This window comes from Protobothrops mucrosquamatus, unplaced genomic scaffold, assembly GCF_001527695.2.
Source record: "Protobothrops mucrosquamatus isolate PMUCROS unplaced genomic scaffold, P.Mucros_1.0 scaffold251, whole genome shotgun sequence".
Taxonomy (NCBI): domain Eukaryota; kingdom Metazoa; phylum Chordata; class Lepidosauria; order Squamata; family Viperidae; genus Protobothrops; species Protobothrops mucrosquamatus.
The window spans coordinates 275,992-296,037 of NW_015386599.1; the positions used below are offsets into that span (position 1 = coordinate 275,992).

Genomic DNA, 20,046 nt, shown 5'->3' on the forward strand with positions numbered 1-20,046 from the left:
TAACTATTTTGATTTTTGCCAAGTGCCCCTACCCCCCCCCCCCCGAATAATACACATGCCAGGCAGACCTCAAACTAGGGAAGTATTAATGAAAATGTCCATTGTTGACATCAACCTCCTGTTATACCTCAACATGTGAAGGTACTCAAAACAGGGCAGCTAATAATCTTGAAGATTGGGAAGAAATTTACAAGAAAATGCTTTGTTCAATGCTGTATTGTCTCAAGCTGTAAACTTCTCAGGTTAATGACAGCAATTTGCACTAGGCCTGAAAACAATGTAAGTGCCAGTAAAAAAAGCTGTCGTACGAACATAAAATGGTTTTAATGCTCAGTTCTTGATAATATTTAGCCAGCACATTTTGCACTTACAGCTTTTCAGATTGTAAGGGTACTCTCTTATACAACACTTAATAGTAAATAGTAAACTTTACCAGTTAAAGCAAAGCAAACTGTATAATCCAGATACAGCATAATTTATGGCAGTGTAGGTATACTTTCAACATCCTAAATAAACATTTTTGTGTAAGAAAATTACTTATTTAATTCTCAGGCTTCTATTAGATGACATATGCATGGAATAGCAAAAGAGCTATCCATTTTATATTTAATAAGGATATTTATTCTGTTTCAATCCACATACACGAGAGTTTTAAGGACTTTTTTTGATAGTTCAAGTCCTTAATATTAATTCCCCAGGTTCCCACTTGCACCCAAGGCAAAATCCTATTGAGTCCAGCAATGCTCAGTCTAGGAACAAGGATACTGAGTTGAAAAGCAAAGGCAAGAGTTCACAAAGTCCAAAATTCAGGTCTAGTCCAAAGTCCAAAGAATGAGTCTAAAATCCACTAAGATGTCCGAAGTTCACATGATCAAACGCAGCACAGTCCAGAGTTGAGAAAACTAAAGTCATGAAGGCAAGCACCACCCAGCCATTATGGAGGCAGTAGAAAGTCTCGCCTCATCATTGCCCTATCTACACCAAGATGGCTGGATGTCTCTAGGACAGGGGTCCTTAAACTCTTCAGCTCTTTGCTTCATAAAATTTCAGAGTGTTGATAGTTCCCCCCCGAACATTTATTATATGAAAATTTAATACTAGTTTAACTAATAGTACTATGAATAATAACAATAATATATTTATAACAGTAAAAATGTTCAACATGCATATATTTTCATCTAGTTTTGGCCATATTATTTGTCCTTATTGCATAAATATAAGCAATTAAAATGAATTTTGATCTAATTCACTCATAGTGATGGTATAATATGAATATAGTAAGAAACAATAGGTTTCACATTATGCATGTTTAGTATAGGTATTATCTTTCAGCTTTTGATGGAGATATCTGGAGACTACAGCATCCCATATGCCCGAGTGACTCCTAAATACCATACTCGTCTGCAAGGTATTGAGCCACAACTGGGCAAAAGACGCTTATCTCAGGCACGTCATAGAGCTACTTTGGCAGGACTGTTCAACAACTTACGAGAAACTGTATTTTCACAGCAAGAAAATTCTGTCTCAAAGGTACAGAAATAAGTATGTGAGTCTTTAAAAGTGAAAAAAAATTAAATACAGTAAGAATAATACTTAGTAATAGTAATAAATATTCTTGCTGTATTATTCACATTCTCTTACAACTGCTGTTTTTAAATTTCATTTATGAAATTAAAGCTGTGGAAGTTTGATTTAGTGCTTTTTCCAATTTCGTCTGTAAATATAGGGAATTGTCCTCTATGTGCTAGAATTATATCTCGTGAGTGAGAGCAGGCAGTCTTTTTAATAAAGAAGTAAATACTATGGGAGAGTGCCAACTCACAAAAAAACTGCCATGACAGACATACCAATCCATTTACTTTTTTTAAAAACAACTTTTTTTATTTATTAAATGTATTTGCTGCCCATCTCATTTCAAAGCGACTCTGGGCTTTACCACTAGTAACCATCCATTTAGCAAAAGGAATTTCAAGGTTTCTCTCTTCATTGTCAAACTATTGCTGCAAATAAATAATGTTAGAAATGAATGTTTACTTTGTAACATGCTAGCTTCTTATTTAATTTTACTTAGTAGAATAATCTTTCTTTTAAGTCAGATGTCAGGGAAGTTGATGGACACCAAAAATCTTTCTTTTGGCTTAGAGCTTTGAGCCAGCAAGATGTGATATAGAATGAGATATGGAAGTAAGGATTTATAAATTGATTTCTTTCTGGTCCATGACAATTTGGTATTATCTTAATTTATAAGCCTGTTTCATACTGTTTCATATATTTTTTTAAAAAAATGATCAAAAGCAAGTTTGATTTACCCAGTGCACTTAACACAATAAAAAAAATGTTAGGAAAACAAATATACATTCTAATCCGTTGCTGAGATGATTGAGATATGTGCAAAGTCAAAGCAAAAACTTTAGTCTGTGAAAGATAGGTACTTCAGAGAACTCCCCTCTATAACTGAAAGAATAATTAAAGTTTAATGAAGAGACTATTTTTTTCCAATAAAGTTATCTAGTTCTTCCCATAGAATGAGGTTTCCTGAGAAAATTAAATGCATATTAAACCAGCTCAAGCCTTTTATACAGGTATGCTATCAATACTCTATCCTTTCAAGCTGTTTTCAAGCCCCTTGCTTATCAAATAGTATTCTCCTTCCTGATTGACTATTTATTATACTTAGTGTAGGCAGATGAGAATACAGGTAGTCCTTAACTTCCAGCCATTTGGTTAGGGACTGTTGAAAGTTACAATGGCACAGAAAAAAGTGAATTATGGCCATTTTTCAATTTCATCATTGCAGCATCCCCATGGTCGTGATCAAAATTTGGACTCTTGGCAACTGGCATGTATTTATGATATTGCAGTGGCCTGGGGTCATGTGATTGCCTTTTGCAATCTTCTGACAAGCAAAGTCAATGGGGAAGCCAGATTCACTTAATAACTGTGTTACTAGCTTAACAACTGCAATGATTCACTTAATTGTAGCAAGAAAGTTCAAACAATGGGGCAAAACTCACTTAAAAACTGTCTCACTTAGCAATAGAAATTTTGGGCTCAGTTGTGTTATAATTTGAGGATTACCTACACTTCAATTGCCAATAATGCAAGGTACATTTTACTCTTTCTCCACCTGGATTTTGATTGCATTTCATGATTTTCATATGGGAGATACTTTAATGCCACAATATTATCACATGTTATTTGTTATTATATAGAAAATATGAATCCAGGCCTCAACAATAAGTCAATATAATCTGTAAACCTGTATGGCAGCACTGGTTTCCCTTTTTTAAAAACTTTTTTTTCTTTTCTCCTCATAACCTGATGTATTAAATTCTTTCAGAGGTTGGAAAACAGTAGCCCTCCAGATCTTGCTAAAGTACAGTCCCCATTGACCATAGCCCATGTGGAGGGCTATTGGGAGTTATAATTTAGCAATTTCCAGTAAGCCACGAGTTTCCCATCACACAGGAGCAATAGGTTGATTAGGAAACCTAGGACAGTGGTGGCAAACCTATGGCACTTGCCAGAGGCGGCACTCAGAGCCCTCTCTGCGGGCATGCGCACCGTTGCCCCAGCAGAGTTCACCAGAGTAGCGACCATGTGGCGTTTGGAAATGACAGGGCAGGAAGTGAGTGAGCAAGCGACGGCCCCCCGGGGATGCCCCGGAGATGGCGAGGGACTGGCCCCCGCTGACCTAGCCCCAGCCACACTCACCCAGTCTGCCGTGACCACTTCAACCACGCCCACCCAGTGGCCCACGCCCCCACCCCCCCTGAGGGCACCACAATGCTGATGCAGCCCTGGCACTTTGTGATAAATGAGTGGGTTTTGGGTTGCAGTTTGGACACTCGGTCTCTAAAAGGTTCGCCATCACTGACCTAGGACATACATGTGTCTGGGTTTTATTCAAGATGGTGCTTATCACCTGTAAAGCCCTTCATGCTATAGGGCCTGGTTATTTGAGAGACTATCTCTTTCTGATAGCGATTTGCCTGCCCAGTAGAATTGGGTAGAGTGGACATGTTGCAAGTCCCTTTAATTAAACATTGTCACCTGTTGGGGCTTAGGAAGCATGCCTTCTCTGACATAATGCCTGTCAGCTGGAACACCTTGTCCCCAGACATCTTTACAGCTCTCCCCTGCAGTTATTCTACAATTCTTTCAAAATCTGGCATTAATTTTATTATTTTTTATCTTTGGGATGTAAACCATTCAGCAGTTGGCCTCGAAATCCAGTTACTTACGGTAATTAACTAACCAATTAAATGAACACATGAATATTAGCCTATTCAGAATGCATATGATTGGCTCTTTGTTTTTTGTTTGTTTGTTTAGTCTCAGATTTTATGCCAGGCTAAGAATTATATCCAGGAATTGGAGCAAACTTTGGAAAATCTGTTGAAAATGAAAGGTACTATATGGAAGTGCTTGCTAAATCTTTTCCCTCTGCTATGTCTTTGTTTCTTTAAAAAAAATAGATTAGTGACCAAGTTATAGAATCAGAATCAGGCTGGAACATAAGAAGATGAATCTTTTGCAGCTCATATTTACTAGCATAACAGATCGCTATGAACAACAGAATTATCAGAAAGTGGGGAGGGTGTGCTTAATCTCTTAAGTATTTTCACATAGATTTGCTTCCATTTTTGATATATTCAGTGAGCATTCTTTGATTTGATTTCACTCTATGGAACCTTACAGACATTCCTATTGAGTTTTTCTTGGGAGCAATATGAAAGTGATTTGCCACTGCTTTCTTCCAGAAATAGTTTGAATTCCTGATCTAGTTTTCTCAAGATCTGGCTTTGCAATCAGGATTGAGGGTCTCAGGGGACTGGTGAGATCTCAAGGCTGCTCCATTGCTGATTGAATCTCGTGTGTGTGGTTATAAGACTGACATACTTTTTATACTTTTTTTCTGCATCGCCAGACCCCCTTCTTGTGAGATGGGTGGGCATATAAATTTGATAAAAAAATTAACCTATGGCCTTGAGATTTTTTGGGTTGTCTCCTTCCCAAATACCAATCTGAAGAACCCTGTTTAGTCTTTTTGGGGTCAGCTAAGATTGAATAGGTGCTGAACCTGATATAAATGTATATTTACCCAAGCCAAAAAAGGAAGCACCAAAATATCTCTTCGGAGGAATGGACAATTCTGAAGGGCAATGTCAGTCAGTCAATCAGTTATTAGTCAATTTCTATAGCAGCCTATCTCAGTCAATGACTCTGAGCAGCTTACAATTCAAAAAAATATTTTACAGTTAAAATACTAAAAACATTTAAAAACTATATCCTGTATTTATTATCTATAGCTGTTATCCTATATTGTTAAAACGTTCTCCATTGTTTAGATCAGATACATGTGTCCCTTCTTTTATATGATTTAAATCTAGACAATATTATAAGGTAGCAAAATTTGTCTCTGGCACTGTTTACCAAGAAATGAAGAGTATCATAGGTGATATAAAAGTTGATCTATAGATTAAGTTCATTCTTGCTGCTCTGTTTTAAATCTTACATTTTTTTGTGCATTTTGTTATGTGTTGTGTTTGTAATGGTTTCTTTTTATATCCCTAATCTTGGACTGAAATAAAATATCTATTTTTCCCATTGTCAAATATATTTTATTAACACAACTATATTATTATATTTGGATCAGAGAGAACTCTATTCACTTCCTTTTTCCATTATGACATTTGAATCATTGCTCATGTCATCATTTTCCAGCCTAATTTTCAAGCTGCTAATTATGAGTGATTTGTCCAGCTATTCAAGCATCACATGCTGTGATCACCTTTTGCATCACTTATTACCAGGTGGCCTTAGCTGGGAATGTGGGGAACTGAAACTTCTTCAGAGGACATCTGTGCTCCATCACTGAGCTGTAGCCCCTCCCAAAATAGAGCTCGGTGACCTATCGTTTCCATAGAATTTTCTGACTTGTTGCTTATATGATGTTTGTTGCCATTATATTATCTGTTTTCATTTTGTTGTATCAGTTGAAATTATAAGTTTGGATTATTTTATTGACAAATACATCATGTATATTGTTTGGGCAGCAACACAATATTAATAATACTAGCAGTGATAATATTACAAATAACCAATAATAAAGATAATAGCTCTGCTTGTTTAAAATATTTTCCTACAATACTTTCTTCAAGTACATTTGATTATACTCAAATTTCAAAAAATGCCTATTACGGTAGTAATGGATGTTCTTTCTGTTACCAACAGAAGTTTTAAATCTGGAGGACGGCAATCCATCCAGTTTGGAAGATGTAAAGGAGGAATATGTCAAGATGTATTTCAACAATCATAGGTTAAAAAATTTAAACTTTCTGAAAGTGTCCCTTTTAAATATCTCAAGTCTGTGAGCTTCAGAAAATAATTACATTCCTATTCTATGAAATTTGCATGGACTTTACTGACTTTGCATGGTCTTTACTGAGTTGCAGAAACAGCAAGAAGGAAAGTTAATGTGCAATAGAGATTGTGAAAGTGCAATTTTTAATGTAATGAATCTCAATCCCACTTTTTTATGTTTGTTTCTCTTTATTCTCTTCGTTTATATTGCTCCCCAGGTGGTTTATGTAGCATGGTGTATTTCTTGAAGAATAATTACACCAAACAAAATTTGTTGACTTTTCAATATATGTTCATGACAAAAAAAATACGAATTTAGGTAATCCGTCCATTTATTTTTTTAGCATTGTACCCTCTTCAGATGTTTTGAGACAAAATGGCAGCACGGTCTGGTACGTGATCCAAGAACATGAGAAACCAATTGTAGAAGAAGATGTAAGTCAAAGGCTAACACAGTCATCAACTACCTCTTCTCCTGATCTCATGGAGTTTGAACGGTACATGAAGAAATATGATACTTTATTTGGTTTATTGTGTAGCGGGGGGAGAGCACAGCACTGACTGCGCAATTGCGCTGATGAGTGCAGTGTAATATATTTTGTCTGTCGCTACAGTATAGCTTAGTGAAAAGGTTCATTTATGTCAGGTTATTCAAAAATCCTAGTTAAGTAATATTTGCTTTCTTTTTTTATAAATTTTATTTAAAAATTAATTCAGAATAAAAACAAACAAGAACCAATACTGAATGGAAAAGGAGAAAAAATAAGAGAACAAAGAAGAGAAACAAAGGTGCAGAAATCAAAGAAAAGAAAAAATATATAACAATAGCTCCAAATAAAGTGGAAATGCTTATTGATACAAATTGGAAGTCACTACTTAACCTGAACTGCTTCTGAAAAACACGTTCTGTTTCTGCTATTCTTAAATATATCTATTACATAGTATGGTCCTGTGTACCTATCACATAGCATAATACGTTTTTTTTTCTGAGAGGAAGTAGGGACAGCATTGTAAGAATAACTATGCAATATGACCAGCAGGTGGTGCAAGCATGTTTGAATTACAGGACTTGAGGCATTTCTTAATTAACCTAACTGTTTTTTAGAGATGACAAAAATCAGTACAAGGTTTGTTTTTTAATCCATGACTTATATAGTTATTTTGTGATTTCTTGTCTCATTCCTTCCCTTTTACAGTGATACTTTCAAAGCAAATATGATAACTGTTTTTATAACAATGCAAATTATTCATATTCAAGATTTTAGTGTGAATTGGCTTGTATTTATTTTCTAATTCCACACTTAAGTCTCCTAATTAATGAAAGAAATTAATTCTTGCTTTTTAGGTTATACTTAATCAAATAAACCCAAATGCCATCCTACAAAATATAAATAAGAACAAACAGTCCATCCATCTTGATGTTGGTCATCCTTTTCTTTTTCCTTTCATTTGTTCTTCAAGTGAGAACTGTGGATTGGTTTGTACTATGATCTATTTATTTGTTTTCCCAGCTATTCATGATATTATTGAGTTTTCTCCAATATCAAAAGCACCAATACTTTTTATTTTGTGTCAGTACAACCTTGGCGCCCATAGAGTGTCACAAGAAAAACTATTGTCATTACAATTATAATCTTTATAGGTCACAGTAAGTGTAGACATTGGGGAAGAAGAAGATGGTGATCAGGCCTCTGAATATCTTTTCTAGACTTTCATTGTTGCCTTGTCAGGTTCTAGTTTCTAATATATTTCTAGTTGTTTTACTGTTAGTAGTCAATCCCCAAAAACAGAAGCTATCCACCACTTCAATTTTTTCATTGTCAGTTCTAACTGCCTGTTGTCATTAGTGTGGTCATTTTTTGTATTTAATCTTAGTCTATTCTCTTTTGCTTTTGGGCTGGCCAAATGAGAGTTTCAAGATTGCGCCCCAGTGCCTGGAGACTGTGTGTGCTTGGATGGGGAAGAACCATCTCCAAGCCAGGTCTACAAAGACGGCATGGCTGGGGGCGGGGTGTCTTTGAAAAAGCCTAGATCTTGAATATTTATCTGTGACTTTGGATGGATTAAATGTAATTGTATGTGACGGACAAGGAAAAGAGATGCTTCCTAGGGAACAGTCAGACATGAGGGCAAAAAGGCCCTTAGTTAATTAGAGAAAGAAACAAGAAGAACCCACCCTAAGTGATCAGGCTGCAAAAAAAATCATGGGAGATTTGTACTTTCAGATTTGCAAGATTCTGTTAATGTAGCCATACAATAAAGTAGAATTAGCTTATGAGGTTGTGTTTCCTGTCTGATTTTCCTGAGAGAACTGACAAATGGTAAGCAATTTGCAGATATTCCTGAACTCACATCTCTCGTTGGCCTCTTCAGACAATCACCCAACCTCACAATTTAACTCCAACATATTCTACATAGGATTGCCCTTAAGGACCACCCAAAAGTTTCAGTTGGTCTAGAAGGCAGTAGTGCAGGCAGTGGTAATCATACCTTGGTATGCCCAAGCAACACCTCTGCTTTGTGTGCTGCACTGGTTGCCAGTTTACATCTGGCTGTGATTCATTGTGTTGGTCACTACCTATAAAACCCAACCTAGCATAGGGCCTGGTAACTTGAGGGACTTCCTACCAGCCGTAGTATCTGCCCAGTTGATTTGATATGGCTTGGTTGGCATGCTCTGGCGTGTTTGATTAAACAAGACCATCTGTTGGTACCCAGAAGCATGGCTCCTCCATAGCAGTGCCCACCTTCTGGAATGCGATTCTTCTCAAAATCGAAACAGACCACACCCTATTGATGTTTCAAAAGGCCTTGAAGACCCAGTTCATCACCCAGGCCTTTAGAAAGGAGGAATGAAATCCAATTGAATTATGTGGGTTTGTTTCTTTTTTGTTCCTGTCTGGTTCTTGTCACATTTACCATTTTTACTGTTCATTTTTATCTCTTGTCTTTCTCTTGTTTTTAATATTTCATTTATATAGCTCCAAAGTTGCTGGGAGTCTAGCAGCATATAAATGTAATAAATTATTATCCCCATTGTTGTACTATGCTCCTTTATTATTAAATATCAGCTTGAAAATTTTTAGAATTTTATGAAAAATAAATAGTTATATGCTGGCAATTGTTCTGGACTTTATTTTGGATATATTCATTTTGTGAGGTCTCATTATAATTACATTATATTCTGTATAAATCATGGTTGTAATGTATGTCTGTTTAACATTTTGAGTTTGACTTTACTTGGAAGCTTGTTTTTTTCCATGAGTTACAATATAAGAAATGGCAGTACAAACTTAGTGTTTAAAACAGGAATTCCATTTACAATAAGAGTTATATTGATTTTTCTCCTTCCATGAAATGTTTTAGAAAGCAACCTCTTCCATTTGGATTGTGATAAAAGAAGACACTACCATTTTCTAGTCCTTTTATTCCTTTGCTGTGAAACATTAGCAACAGATATTGTTAACATAGAATAATAAGTGGTTTAATTAAGGATGTAGTTATTGGGTAACATAATTTTCTGCAGATATTGCCTTGTTAGGCACCCTAGATAGAAAATTAATTTTCCAAATTATTTGATCATTCTCATCAGTTTTGTTCTCCTACACTTTATTTTCCGTAGTTAAGCTATAAAGCTCTGTGGCCCTTGCAATTACTTTAGAAGTGCAGTTGAAGTAGCGATCTTCCTTGTCAGGCATTTTTATGACCCCTTGTATTTGGTTGAAGCATTGAAGATAATCGATTATTAATCAATATATAGGACATATTCATTTTGTATTATCTTTTTATCATTTTATAAGCCACCACAAGTCGCTGTAACAGTGAAATAAGGGGCATACAAATTTAATAAATAAATATCAGAGTAGTCGCTTCAATTTAATGCATGTTATTTCTTCAGTTTTAAAACTGCACTCATCTTCTAATGCAGCTTTTCTCATTTTTTCAGATAAGGAGATAATATATAGCCCTACCTTATTCTTTTGCCAACTGGACCCAGTCTGTTTCATCATATTCTGTTGTTTCCTGACCTGGGTATAAATTTTGTATGAAGACAATGAGATATTCTGTTTATCCCATTTTTCTAAAGACATTTGATAGATTGATATGATTGATACAATCAAAAGTCTTCTAGAGTCAATGAACTTTTCATTGAGTTTTGGAGGATATTTTTTTTTATTTTTCTGATTTTTTGCAAAATACTTCAGCAATAATATCTCCCTCTTCTAAAATCAATTTGAACAGCTGGATAAGGCTCTAATTTGTGTTGGATGACCTTAAGCATTACAGTTATTGTGTAGCAGTTTGCTACACAATAACTTAAGGATCTTTTCTTTAGTACTGGTATGTAACCTGACGTCTTGCTATCAGTGTGTTCTCCACATTTTCTAGCACAGTTCAGTTAGAACTTTTACTGATTCTTCTTCATTGCTTGCCATACTTTTGAAGATATTCATCAATTCTTATAGTTTTCCAATTTGGTAATAATCAGAGTGTTGATTTAACTTGGTATTCTAGTATTAGAAAATTATATAAGTAGGGAAATATCTGCTAAGCTGTCTTGGATGTGGACATCTGTACTGTACTGTACTGTACTGTACAGAATTTCAGCATATTCCTTGATTTATTTGAATCTGTCTCTTGACATCTTTAGCATATCAGATGTTAGAACCTCCTTCTGGTTTAATAAATCTTTTGGAAGACTTTACTTTGTTTTCCATGTCTGTTTCCATCTTTGATGTCTTTATAGATGTTGGAATACTGTTCCTTCTCTAGGAATGGAATGGTTAGAGCCTTCCACAGAGTTTTGCTTTTCTTGGTTTTGCCTTTTTTCAAAAATTTCTACTGTCTGTTTCAAACATCCAGTTTGGTTTCTTCTATTTCTTAATCATAGACAGTCACTTTTCACACTTTTTATTAACAACTTATTTGATTTCATTCCACAGTTCCTCTGGCTCCCATCAATAAGGTTCAGGACTTCAAAGTTCTTGAAAATGGTGGGTATACAATATTCCATATCATATTGTGGAAACTAGTTGGTTTTCTTCTGTTTTATCCCTGACTTGCAACTTGCACATGAGCAAAGAATCCCTGACTGCACTTTTGCTGTTGTAACTGAATTCCTCCACCTATTTGTGCCAATAATGTAGTCAAATATTTGATCTGGTGATGTTCCCTAGACCATGTAGTCCAGATTTTTCCAGCTTTCGAATTCCACATTTCAACCATAAGCAGCATATCATGTATGCATGTTCTGTCAACTTCCGATTGAATTTGACCACAAGATTTGTCAATTTCTTCTGCATCAGTGATTGGGGCCAAACATTGAACAACCCTCATGAAATCTATTTAACTGCATTGTACCAAAGTGCTGTCTTTGCTACATTCTTCCTCGCTATAAGGGAATGGCATCCTGTCTTTGTTTTTCATGTCCTGAGCAGTGAATAGTATGATCTTCTGACTGAATGTGTCCACTTTTCATCCATTTCAATTCAGTGACGCCCAAAGTGTATTGCTCTGTGCTTGTTAGATACCATCCCAGACCATATTGTGAGAGATATCTCCTTTCCTGTTTCATTCCAGATACTTGTATTTTTACAAACAGACTGTAGATTTGCTGGTTGATAATGCAATTGTGAGCCCAGAAGATGTTATGCTCCCTGTGGTCTCCACAGCTGTTTCCCATCTGTGGCAGGGACTCCCAGAAGACAGGAAGGACAGTATTTTGCAGTACTGTAGTCAAAGACAGAATTTCATCTCTGAGATCAAGACAGCTTCTCAAGAACCTGCCTGTACTGATGAGGGCAGTATGAGAGACAGTGGAAACAACAGTCAGGAAGCCAGCGGTTCAGTAGCATCCACACCGGAGGAGGTGAGAATTTGTTTCAGAAATTGTTAAAAAAAAGAGTTTGAGTCAAGAAAAAAGAATTTCTTTAAATAAAATTGTAGCCAAAATAGCCTAGAGTATATAATATAATAATATTATTACAACACACCCACATTTGGTCAGAATGTAAACTCATGCCACGTCGTTGATTTATTCACCAGTTAGCTCATATTGGTGATAACTAAAACATGTTAGGGCAGTGATGGCGAACCTTTTAGAGACCGAGTGCCCAAACTGCAACTCAAAACCCACTTATTTATCACCGGGTGTCAGGTGGGACGTGGCCCACTGTGTGGGCATGGCTGTGGTGGTCATGGCAGACTGGGTGGGTGTGGCCAAAGTGGGTGTGGTCACCTTGATGTTGCTCATGGGGAGGGCCGGGGTGCCTTTGCCGCAGGGCAAGGAGAGGCAGGGGCTGGGGCAACTGCTACCTGACACCATCGGCCCCTGTACACAGAGACCAGCGAGCGCGTGGGGGCCGACAGTGTCCGTCAGCAGCCACAGCCTGCCGGCTCCTTGACCGGCGCACTCTGGGGCTCCGCAGCCCACTGCCAGCAGTTCAGAGAAGCCGCCTCTGAGCTGGCCAGCTGGCCGACAGCTGAGGAGGCGATGCAGTGGGTCGTGCCTGGGAAAAGGAGAGCATGCGAGGCCAGGAGGGACGGGACAGGGGGTGTAGGGAAACCAGGCGTGCCGGGATGCCTCCGGCCACATGGGACCTCGGGCGGCTGGTTGAAGAGGAATGGTTGCCATCTCCGGGGCATGGCACGCGTGCCCACAAAGAGGGCTCTAAGTGCCGCCTCTGGCACGCGTGCCATAGGTTCGCCACCACTGTGTTAGGGATATGTGATTTGTGGATTAGGTGGAAAAGTTACAAAGCCTCATTTATCAGCTAATATATATGTGGGTTTCTCCATTGAATCTGTGGGAGATAATAGGCATTAGGGAAAGATGTGATTGTTTTTAATTAAATAGGTTCCAGAGAAACTAACCTCTTTCTTAATGTCTTATGCCCTATGATATTTTGACAGTATCAGCAGCACTTGTATGGTGTCAGTTTCAGAAAAAGAACATCATCTAGTAAGGAGGCAGAGAGTAATTTAATTATTATCTTACACTGTTTGATTCTTCTTGAGCCATTTTGATTACAACCAAGCTCAGTGATAACATAAAATAGAATAATAAACTATAACCTCATTAATAATTGGAAATCATCATAAACTATAAACCATAAAAATAAATGGTCTTGGATAAAAAGAGATATTAACTGTTTTTAAATTTGAGGGCTGAAAAATCAGTGCATAACAGTTATTCATACCAACCAGTTTCATCTTAGAATATCCAAGTGCCACACTATTTAGGAATCACTAGAATAAATGTTAATCAACAGCAGGCATTTAGAAAGAGATTTCTTGTATCATGCTTTTGGATATAGTGTCCAAAATGCTTTCTCTTTTAGATCCTCTTTGAAGATGCTTTTGATGTGGCCACTAGTTTCCTTGATAGAAACGAAACTCAAGAAATATCCAGTCAAAGGTAATGGTTTTAACTAGATAATCTTTAACTAGGTCAGAATAACTATTTGTTCCTATATGTCTGGGCTACTCATTGCGTGGTCAACTTCAGGCCATATCCCCATAGTCTCCTGACCCTACCATAAGCATTCCCTGGTCCCAGGCCATATGTTCTTGTACTTTTGCTTGTATCTCAAGGCAGCCTATAGCGGACGTAGCTGAAAGGTTTTCTGGTGTTCTACTCTAGAAATTCTGCTGTCTGTAATATTCTGCCTCAAGACTCCACATGCAGACAATATATGGCACATTAATGCTCATGGGGAAGACAATCTAAAATCACATGTTCCAATTGGTTCCACAGGTTTCCTTGGTGGCACTGTGATTAAAATGCAGTATTGCAGGCTGACTGCTCAGTGCCAGGAGTTTAATCCTGACCAGCTCAAGGTTAACTCAGCCTTCCATCCTTCTGAGATTGGTAAAATGAGGACCCAGATTGTTGGGGGCAATATACTGACTTTGTAAACTGCTTAGAGAGGGCTGTAAAGCACTGTGAAGCGGTATATAAGTTTAAGTGCTAGTGCTATTTCCTGTGTAGGTCCATACCCTCCTGGGTCTAATCTCTGCCCCTCAGTCCCCTTTTTGCTGCGAAGTTGATTAATCCTCCAGCTCTAGTAGCCACTTTTTATTTCCTTAAATGAACAAAATATTTGACCAGATGCCAATATCCCCCAAAGGTGTTGGAGTGTGTTAGAGGTTGATCAGTTGATCACATACAGAGTTTGCACATTTGATGATCCTTAAGAAGAGACAAAAAATCTACTGGGCCAGCAACATGTTGATTGTGGCTTTCTACACACTGGCTTTTGTCTGCCACCAATTGTGAATTCTGACAGGACAGGCTGAGGGGACAATGATGCAAACCTGCTCAGATGGCACCACAAAGGAACTCTTTGGGAGCAGCTTAATTTCAGGAGTCACTGTTTTCCATTAGTACAGGCACCGCATGAAAGCAAAGCTAGATAATTGTGTGAATTTCCTTTCAGCCAAACCTGTAATCAGAGGCCTTTATATGTGTTTTCTTGCTTTTTCTTCCACACACTTGATAGGGGACCTCAGTATAGATTATTTTGTTTGCAGCTCAGCGTTCACAGTCTGTGCTTCAGATAGTCAAGAGGATAAGCATCACCTCTACTTGCAGATCATTACCTTCTTGAAAAACTTGTTTTTTGCTAGCACGCAACCATCACAGGTAGGATTTTGCAATGTGATTGAAATAAGCTTGTTAGGATCATTTCTCATGTTATGGAAGAAGTACAAGCTCTGTCACAAAGACATTGAAGCATTTGGGTAAGTTGAAAGTGACTAATGCATAAGGACAACAAATCTACTTTCAGAGTCCCATAATTAAGTCATTTCTCAGCTATTCATGTGGTAACAATTTTCAACTGAAACTGCCCTCAAGTTAGGACTAGGTTTGGTAATTACATGTATCCAGCTATGCAGTTTTCTTAGCAATAGTAATGAAATAGTTTACCATCACTTTCTGGGATTTAATTTTTTTACTTCTCACTTTAGCCTACAACCTTGAAATTCCCTGGTGACCCAAATACCAACCACCACCAAGCCGGCTTATCTTCCAACCCTAAAAAACATCAGCCAAGTTCAGCCACCATCTAAAGCAAAGTTCATTTTGGCTCAGTGATTCCTTGACTTGTAAAAAGACACCTTAAATTTCTGGAGAACTGTAGCATAATTAAACTGAGCATTTGAGGGGAAACAGAGTGTCCTTATGCTCCACAAGCATCATAAAAAGTTGAAATTTGCTTGTAGTTGTTGAAGATCATGTCAAATAGGTATTTCATTGATAAAATACTCAATCCCTGTATCTTTTAAGGCATGCTGTTCATAGGAAAACCACAAGGAACGAAGGAAAGCAAAATTGGGTAAATGAAGGTATTTAGTAACGAAAAAAAGTAGAAATACAATAGTATAGTTTACAGCAATTGACACTTGATGCCTAAATATTGGCCACTTGATTAGATTTTATGGGCCTCTGACACACTTGGTACTCCTAAGATGACATTATTTAAGGAAGGGACCCTGTCTGTATGCACTTTATTCAAGTGTGTGGAATGGATAGATATTTTTGGGAACAGACATCCCACGAATAACCCAATCCTATGTGCTAAAAAGGCTTCATAGGTGATAATCAGGCGCTCTGAACTGCAACCAAAAACTTATTGGGAACCATGCAGCTAGTAAGGCAGAAATATCATATGGCTACAATAAACTTATATCTATCCATGGCGCTGCAATCTGGGTCATTTGACTGCTGGGTGGTCTTCAAAGGCAGCTCCATGTATAGCAGTAGTGAGCAATTATTAGCAATAAATAGAGTGTGGGACACAAAGTAAATACAATTTTAGTTATAAATAACAAATGTTATAGAAATGTTATTTCATTTCTTGTCTCTTTTAGCTAAAAAATTAATCAGTGCTATTTCTAAGCAAGTGAATTTAGTCCAAACTATGTTTTCACAATAGTAATTCTGAGCTTCATATCCAATAAGTATTTAATATTGCTAGACTCTTACATACTTTAAATACCATTTTGTTCATTAATACATCTGCTGAAGTATTTTTATTTTGCGCAGTTAAAGGTTGGGTAACCAGGACCACCTGTTTTCTCTTTTTTAAATGTAATTTATTATCATATGCAAATACGTTGCTTTTCATCTGTCTGTGTCTGATTGCTATCACGTTATCTAATTTCTACCTTCCCATAAGAATTATGTACGTAGATTTCAAAACAGGGTGGATCACAATATAACCACCTATTTAAATCTGGTTGATGAAGTATGTTTTGATAGTAAATATTTTGTTTGTGCCCTCTAGTTTCAGGACCTTCCCTTAATGAGATGGAAGAGAGATAACACAATAAAGGGATGGCCTTCACACCTCTAGGTTTTTTACAGTTTTTCTAGATTCTTGATGCAAAACACTTGACACACATTTTGTTAATGTTAAAAAAGGAATCTAAATAGCTCATTTCACTGGTATACTAATACACTCTGTAAGACAAATCTAATGGTTAACAGATTTGAAACATTTATATTGGGTAAATGTAATGGTTAATCTTATTTTACTGTTATTTCTTACCATCTGAAACAGTTCAAAAATGATTTAGAGGATAATTTTTAGCTAATGAAAAAAGGTGATTGTCATAGTCACAGATTTATAAAATTAGGAATGGTATGAAAAAATATTAAAGCAGGTATATTAACTTTCAAAATGAAATTCACCTAGCATTTTATTTTTTCAAAATATATAAATTTCTTTATCCAACATACTAATGTACATCTAGAGTTATGTATAAGTAGTAACTTTCATGAAAGCTGGCTGTACAATTAACCAGTAGAACAATTAACCAGTGGAACAACCTGCCTCCAGAAGCGGTGAATGCTCCAACACTGGAAGATTTTAAGAAGAAACTGGACAGCCATTTGTCCGAAATGGTATAGGGTTTCCTGCCTGAGCAGGAAATGACCTAGATGACCTCCAAGGTCCCTTCCAACTTTACCATAATAATAATAATAATAATAATAATAATAATAATAATAATATTTGATGAGCATGTATTTTAGAACCCATTCAGAGCCCCTTGTTTTGTGCAAACATAGCTAACTGGTGTGGGGAGAGCAAATACATTCATAAATATATTATGTTGGAAATTAATACTGATTTATTACATGTCATTAAGTCAGTATCAGCTCATATTGAACATAAAAGTAGATCTTCTCCAGGATAATTTGTCCCTAAACTGGTCCTTTAGATCTTCCAACAGTACACCGTCTCTTCTCTAGAAAATTAATGTAGACACTTGGGGGGGGGGGAGAAATAGACTAAGATTTGTGTATCCTGTTGGACTGAGATTTGAACTTCCAAAAGTATTTGGCTAATAGGTACTGGATTGAACGGATATTCAAGACTGAAAGATTTGAAGTTACTTGTGCTTAGTTTCAAACTGATTTATGAGGGACTGAGGAATGACAATGTGGGTGATATGGAAAGCCTGCAAGTTAAAATAATGCCCATAATGGTTTCGATGGGAATAAATGATGGATATCAGTATAATTTTATGTAATCTGCTTGTAAAGAATATGAGAATATGATGAGCAATTTTATTATGGTGGCCTCCCACAAACTGGCATATCCTGATATGCTGGCATTACAGCTCCTCAATTTCCAGTTAATTTCTAGAGAATAACCTGCATTATGGAAAAAAATCCTTCCAATCCTAGTATGGAAACATGAATTTAAAGAGGAGAGGAATGGCACCCAAGGAGGTAGAATTGCTTAAGAGAATGATCCGGGTGATTCCGGATCTCCCCTCCTTCCGCCGCGCCCTCAAGACTTGGCTGTTTCAGCAGGCAGGACTGGCCTAGGGGGTATTTTAATTGGTTTTAACAAAATTTTAATAGAGCGGCCAATTCAAATATTTATTTTTNGGGAGAAGGGCGGGGTATAAATGAAATGAAATGAAATAAATTTAAAAAAATCAACTGATAAATCCCCAATGCAGTTCACTCCAGCCACTGACCTGCAGGTGCTTCCCATTCTAATTCCTAATATCTCTATCCCAGGGCAGTTTCTGTATAAATTGTTGTACACCCTTGTTTATGATCCTTAACCAAAATTAATTACCTACAGGTTTTTCTTGATATCAATGAAATGTAGATGTTTCTGTTGTTTAAAACAGTATATTGAATCAAAATTAATTTAAGAGGAGCAAGATATAATCATACTTTATTTTACACACATAGTTTGCAGCTTATCCTATTTTACTCCACATCTATTCCTTCTGAATTTGACTGTGTTGTGGTGATAAAATAAATTAGTTAAACTAAGCTTGATGAATGACAATAAGTGATGTTTATGTATATGTTTCACCACAGATCCACAAGCTCAGTAAGCACGCATGATCATATTAATCAGCCTTTAGTATCTTTTCTAAATTCTTTTAAAATATTTTTAGAATGCTAATAAGTGAGTTTCCCATCAACTGAGTTCTAGAAATCTGAACACTTAGCAAAAAACGAAACAAAACAGAAATTACATTAGATATCAAGAGCCATGTTCAAAATCAGTCTAACAAAATCAGTTCTCTGTAAGTTTGTTTGTGTTTTTATATTTGCTTTCTGACCAGCAAATCAAAACTTCTGCAGAGGGAGAACTTGGTTTTTGAAACTAAACAAAAAGCTTGCCTATTTAGTAGCACATTCTTTCTTTAACTTTCTCCTTTTTTTAAAAAAATGCAGATACAATTTGGATTAGAGCCACTCTCTAATGCAGCAGTTCTCAACCTATGGGACGCGACCCCATTTGGGGTCGATTGACCATTTCACGGGGGTCGCCAAGCAAGGCTGTCCGCCATTTTTTCCCCCTTTTCCGGCGGGTGTCTTACCTCCCTTGAGCTGGGCCAGCTGGTGGTCGGCCTGCTCCGTCTCTGCCGCTTGCCAGCTACGCCTCGGCCGGTGCAGGGGGCGGAACCACGCATGCATGACGCTCCCGGGCAGGGAAAGTCCTCGACTTACGACCGGTTGGGTAGTCCTCGACTTACGACCGGTTTAGTCCTCAACTTACGACCGGTTTAGTCCTCGACTTACAACCGGTTGGGGTCACGGCATTAAAAAGGTTGAGAACTACTGTTCTAATGTGAGGTACAGAGTTACACTGGGATTTTGTGTTACAAAATAGTATTTGGATAACTTTTTATCACATTATTATTGTGCAATGTTTTCTCTACATCTTGATTTAAATTTAGTAGACTTGATTTGCAGTATTTTTGAGCTATGAGATAGCCAGCCCTCCTGGTAAGGAAACCAGCTGAAAGAACAACATTCACATCCATAAATCAGCAGGCTCTGATTAGCATCCGCCACAAAATCTTGCTGCATTTATGTAAAAACACAAGTATGCTCAGTATATTGAGAATCTGACTACCAAAGAACTGTTCTGTAGGTCATTTAAACTTGCTATGGAATGTTTATTCATTAACTCTATTGCCCAAAATAGCCCGGCTCCTAACAGAACTTTAATTATTCTTCTCTTCCACCTTTATTTTTGGCAGGAAGAAATTCTTCAGTTAGACTACGAGACTGTGATGTTGCGATGCACGGAGACATTTGATGATGATTTGTAAATGAACATGTTCGCATTAAGTGCAGAAATATAGCTGCGGTTTAATATTTCCTCAATTTCCTTAAAAAAAGAAAAAAGCATTACC

General features: G+C 37.0%; 1 protein-coding gene across 1 annotated transcript; it reads left to right on the forward strand.

The window, feature by feature from the left end:
* The first annotated feature begins 1,329 nt into the window (after window positions 1-1,329).
* Window positions 1,330-19,962, forward strand: STRA8 (stimulated by retinoic acid 8). The gene is made up of 8 exons (XM_029283857.1): window positions 1,330-1,530; window positions 4,336-4,411; window positions 6,238-6,322; window positions 6,711-6,863; window positions 11,947-12,235; window positions 13,707-13,783; window positions 14,899-15,010; window positions 19,891-19,962. The coding sequence occupies exons 1-8, from the start codon at window positions 1,339-1,341 to the stop codon at window positions 19,960-19,962; spliced, it is 1,056 nt and encodes a 351-aa protein (XP_029139690.1). The 5' UTR covers window positions 1,330-1,338.
* Window positions 19,963-20,046: the final 84 nt, after the last annotated feature.

Coding starts and splice junctions, on each gene's coding strand:
- STRA8 (XM_029283857.1), top strand. CDS start 1,339: ATGGAGATATCTGGAGACTACAGCATCCCATATGCCCGAGTGACTCCT. Junction 6,323..6,710: donor ATGTATTTCAACAATCATAG/GTTAAAAAATTT, acceptor TTATTTTTTTAG/CATTGTACCCTCTTCAGATG. Junction 6,864..11,946: donor GATCTCATGGAGTTTGAACG/GTACATGAAGAA, acceptor GTTTCATTCCAG/ATACTTGTATTTTTACAAAC.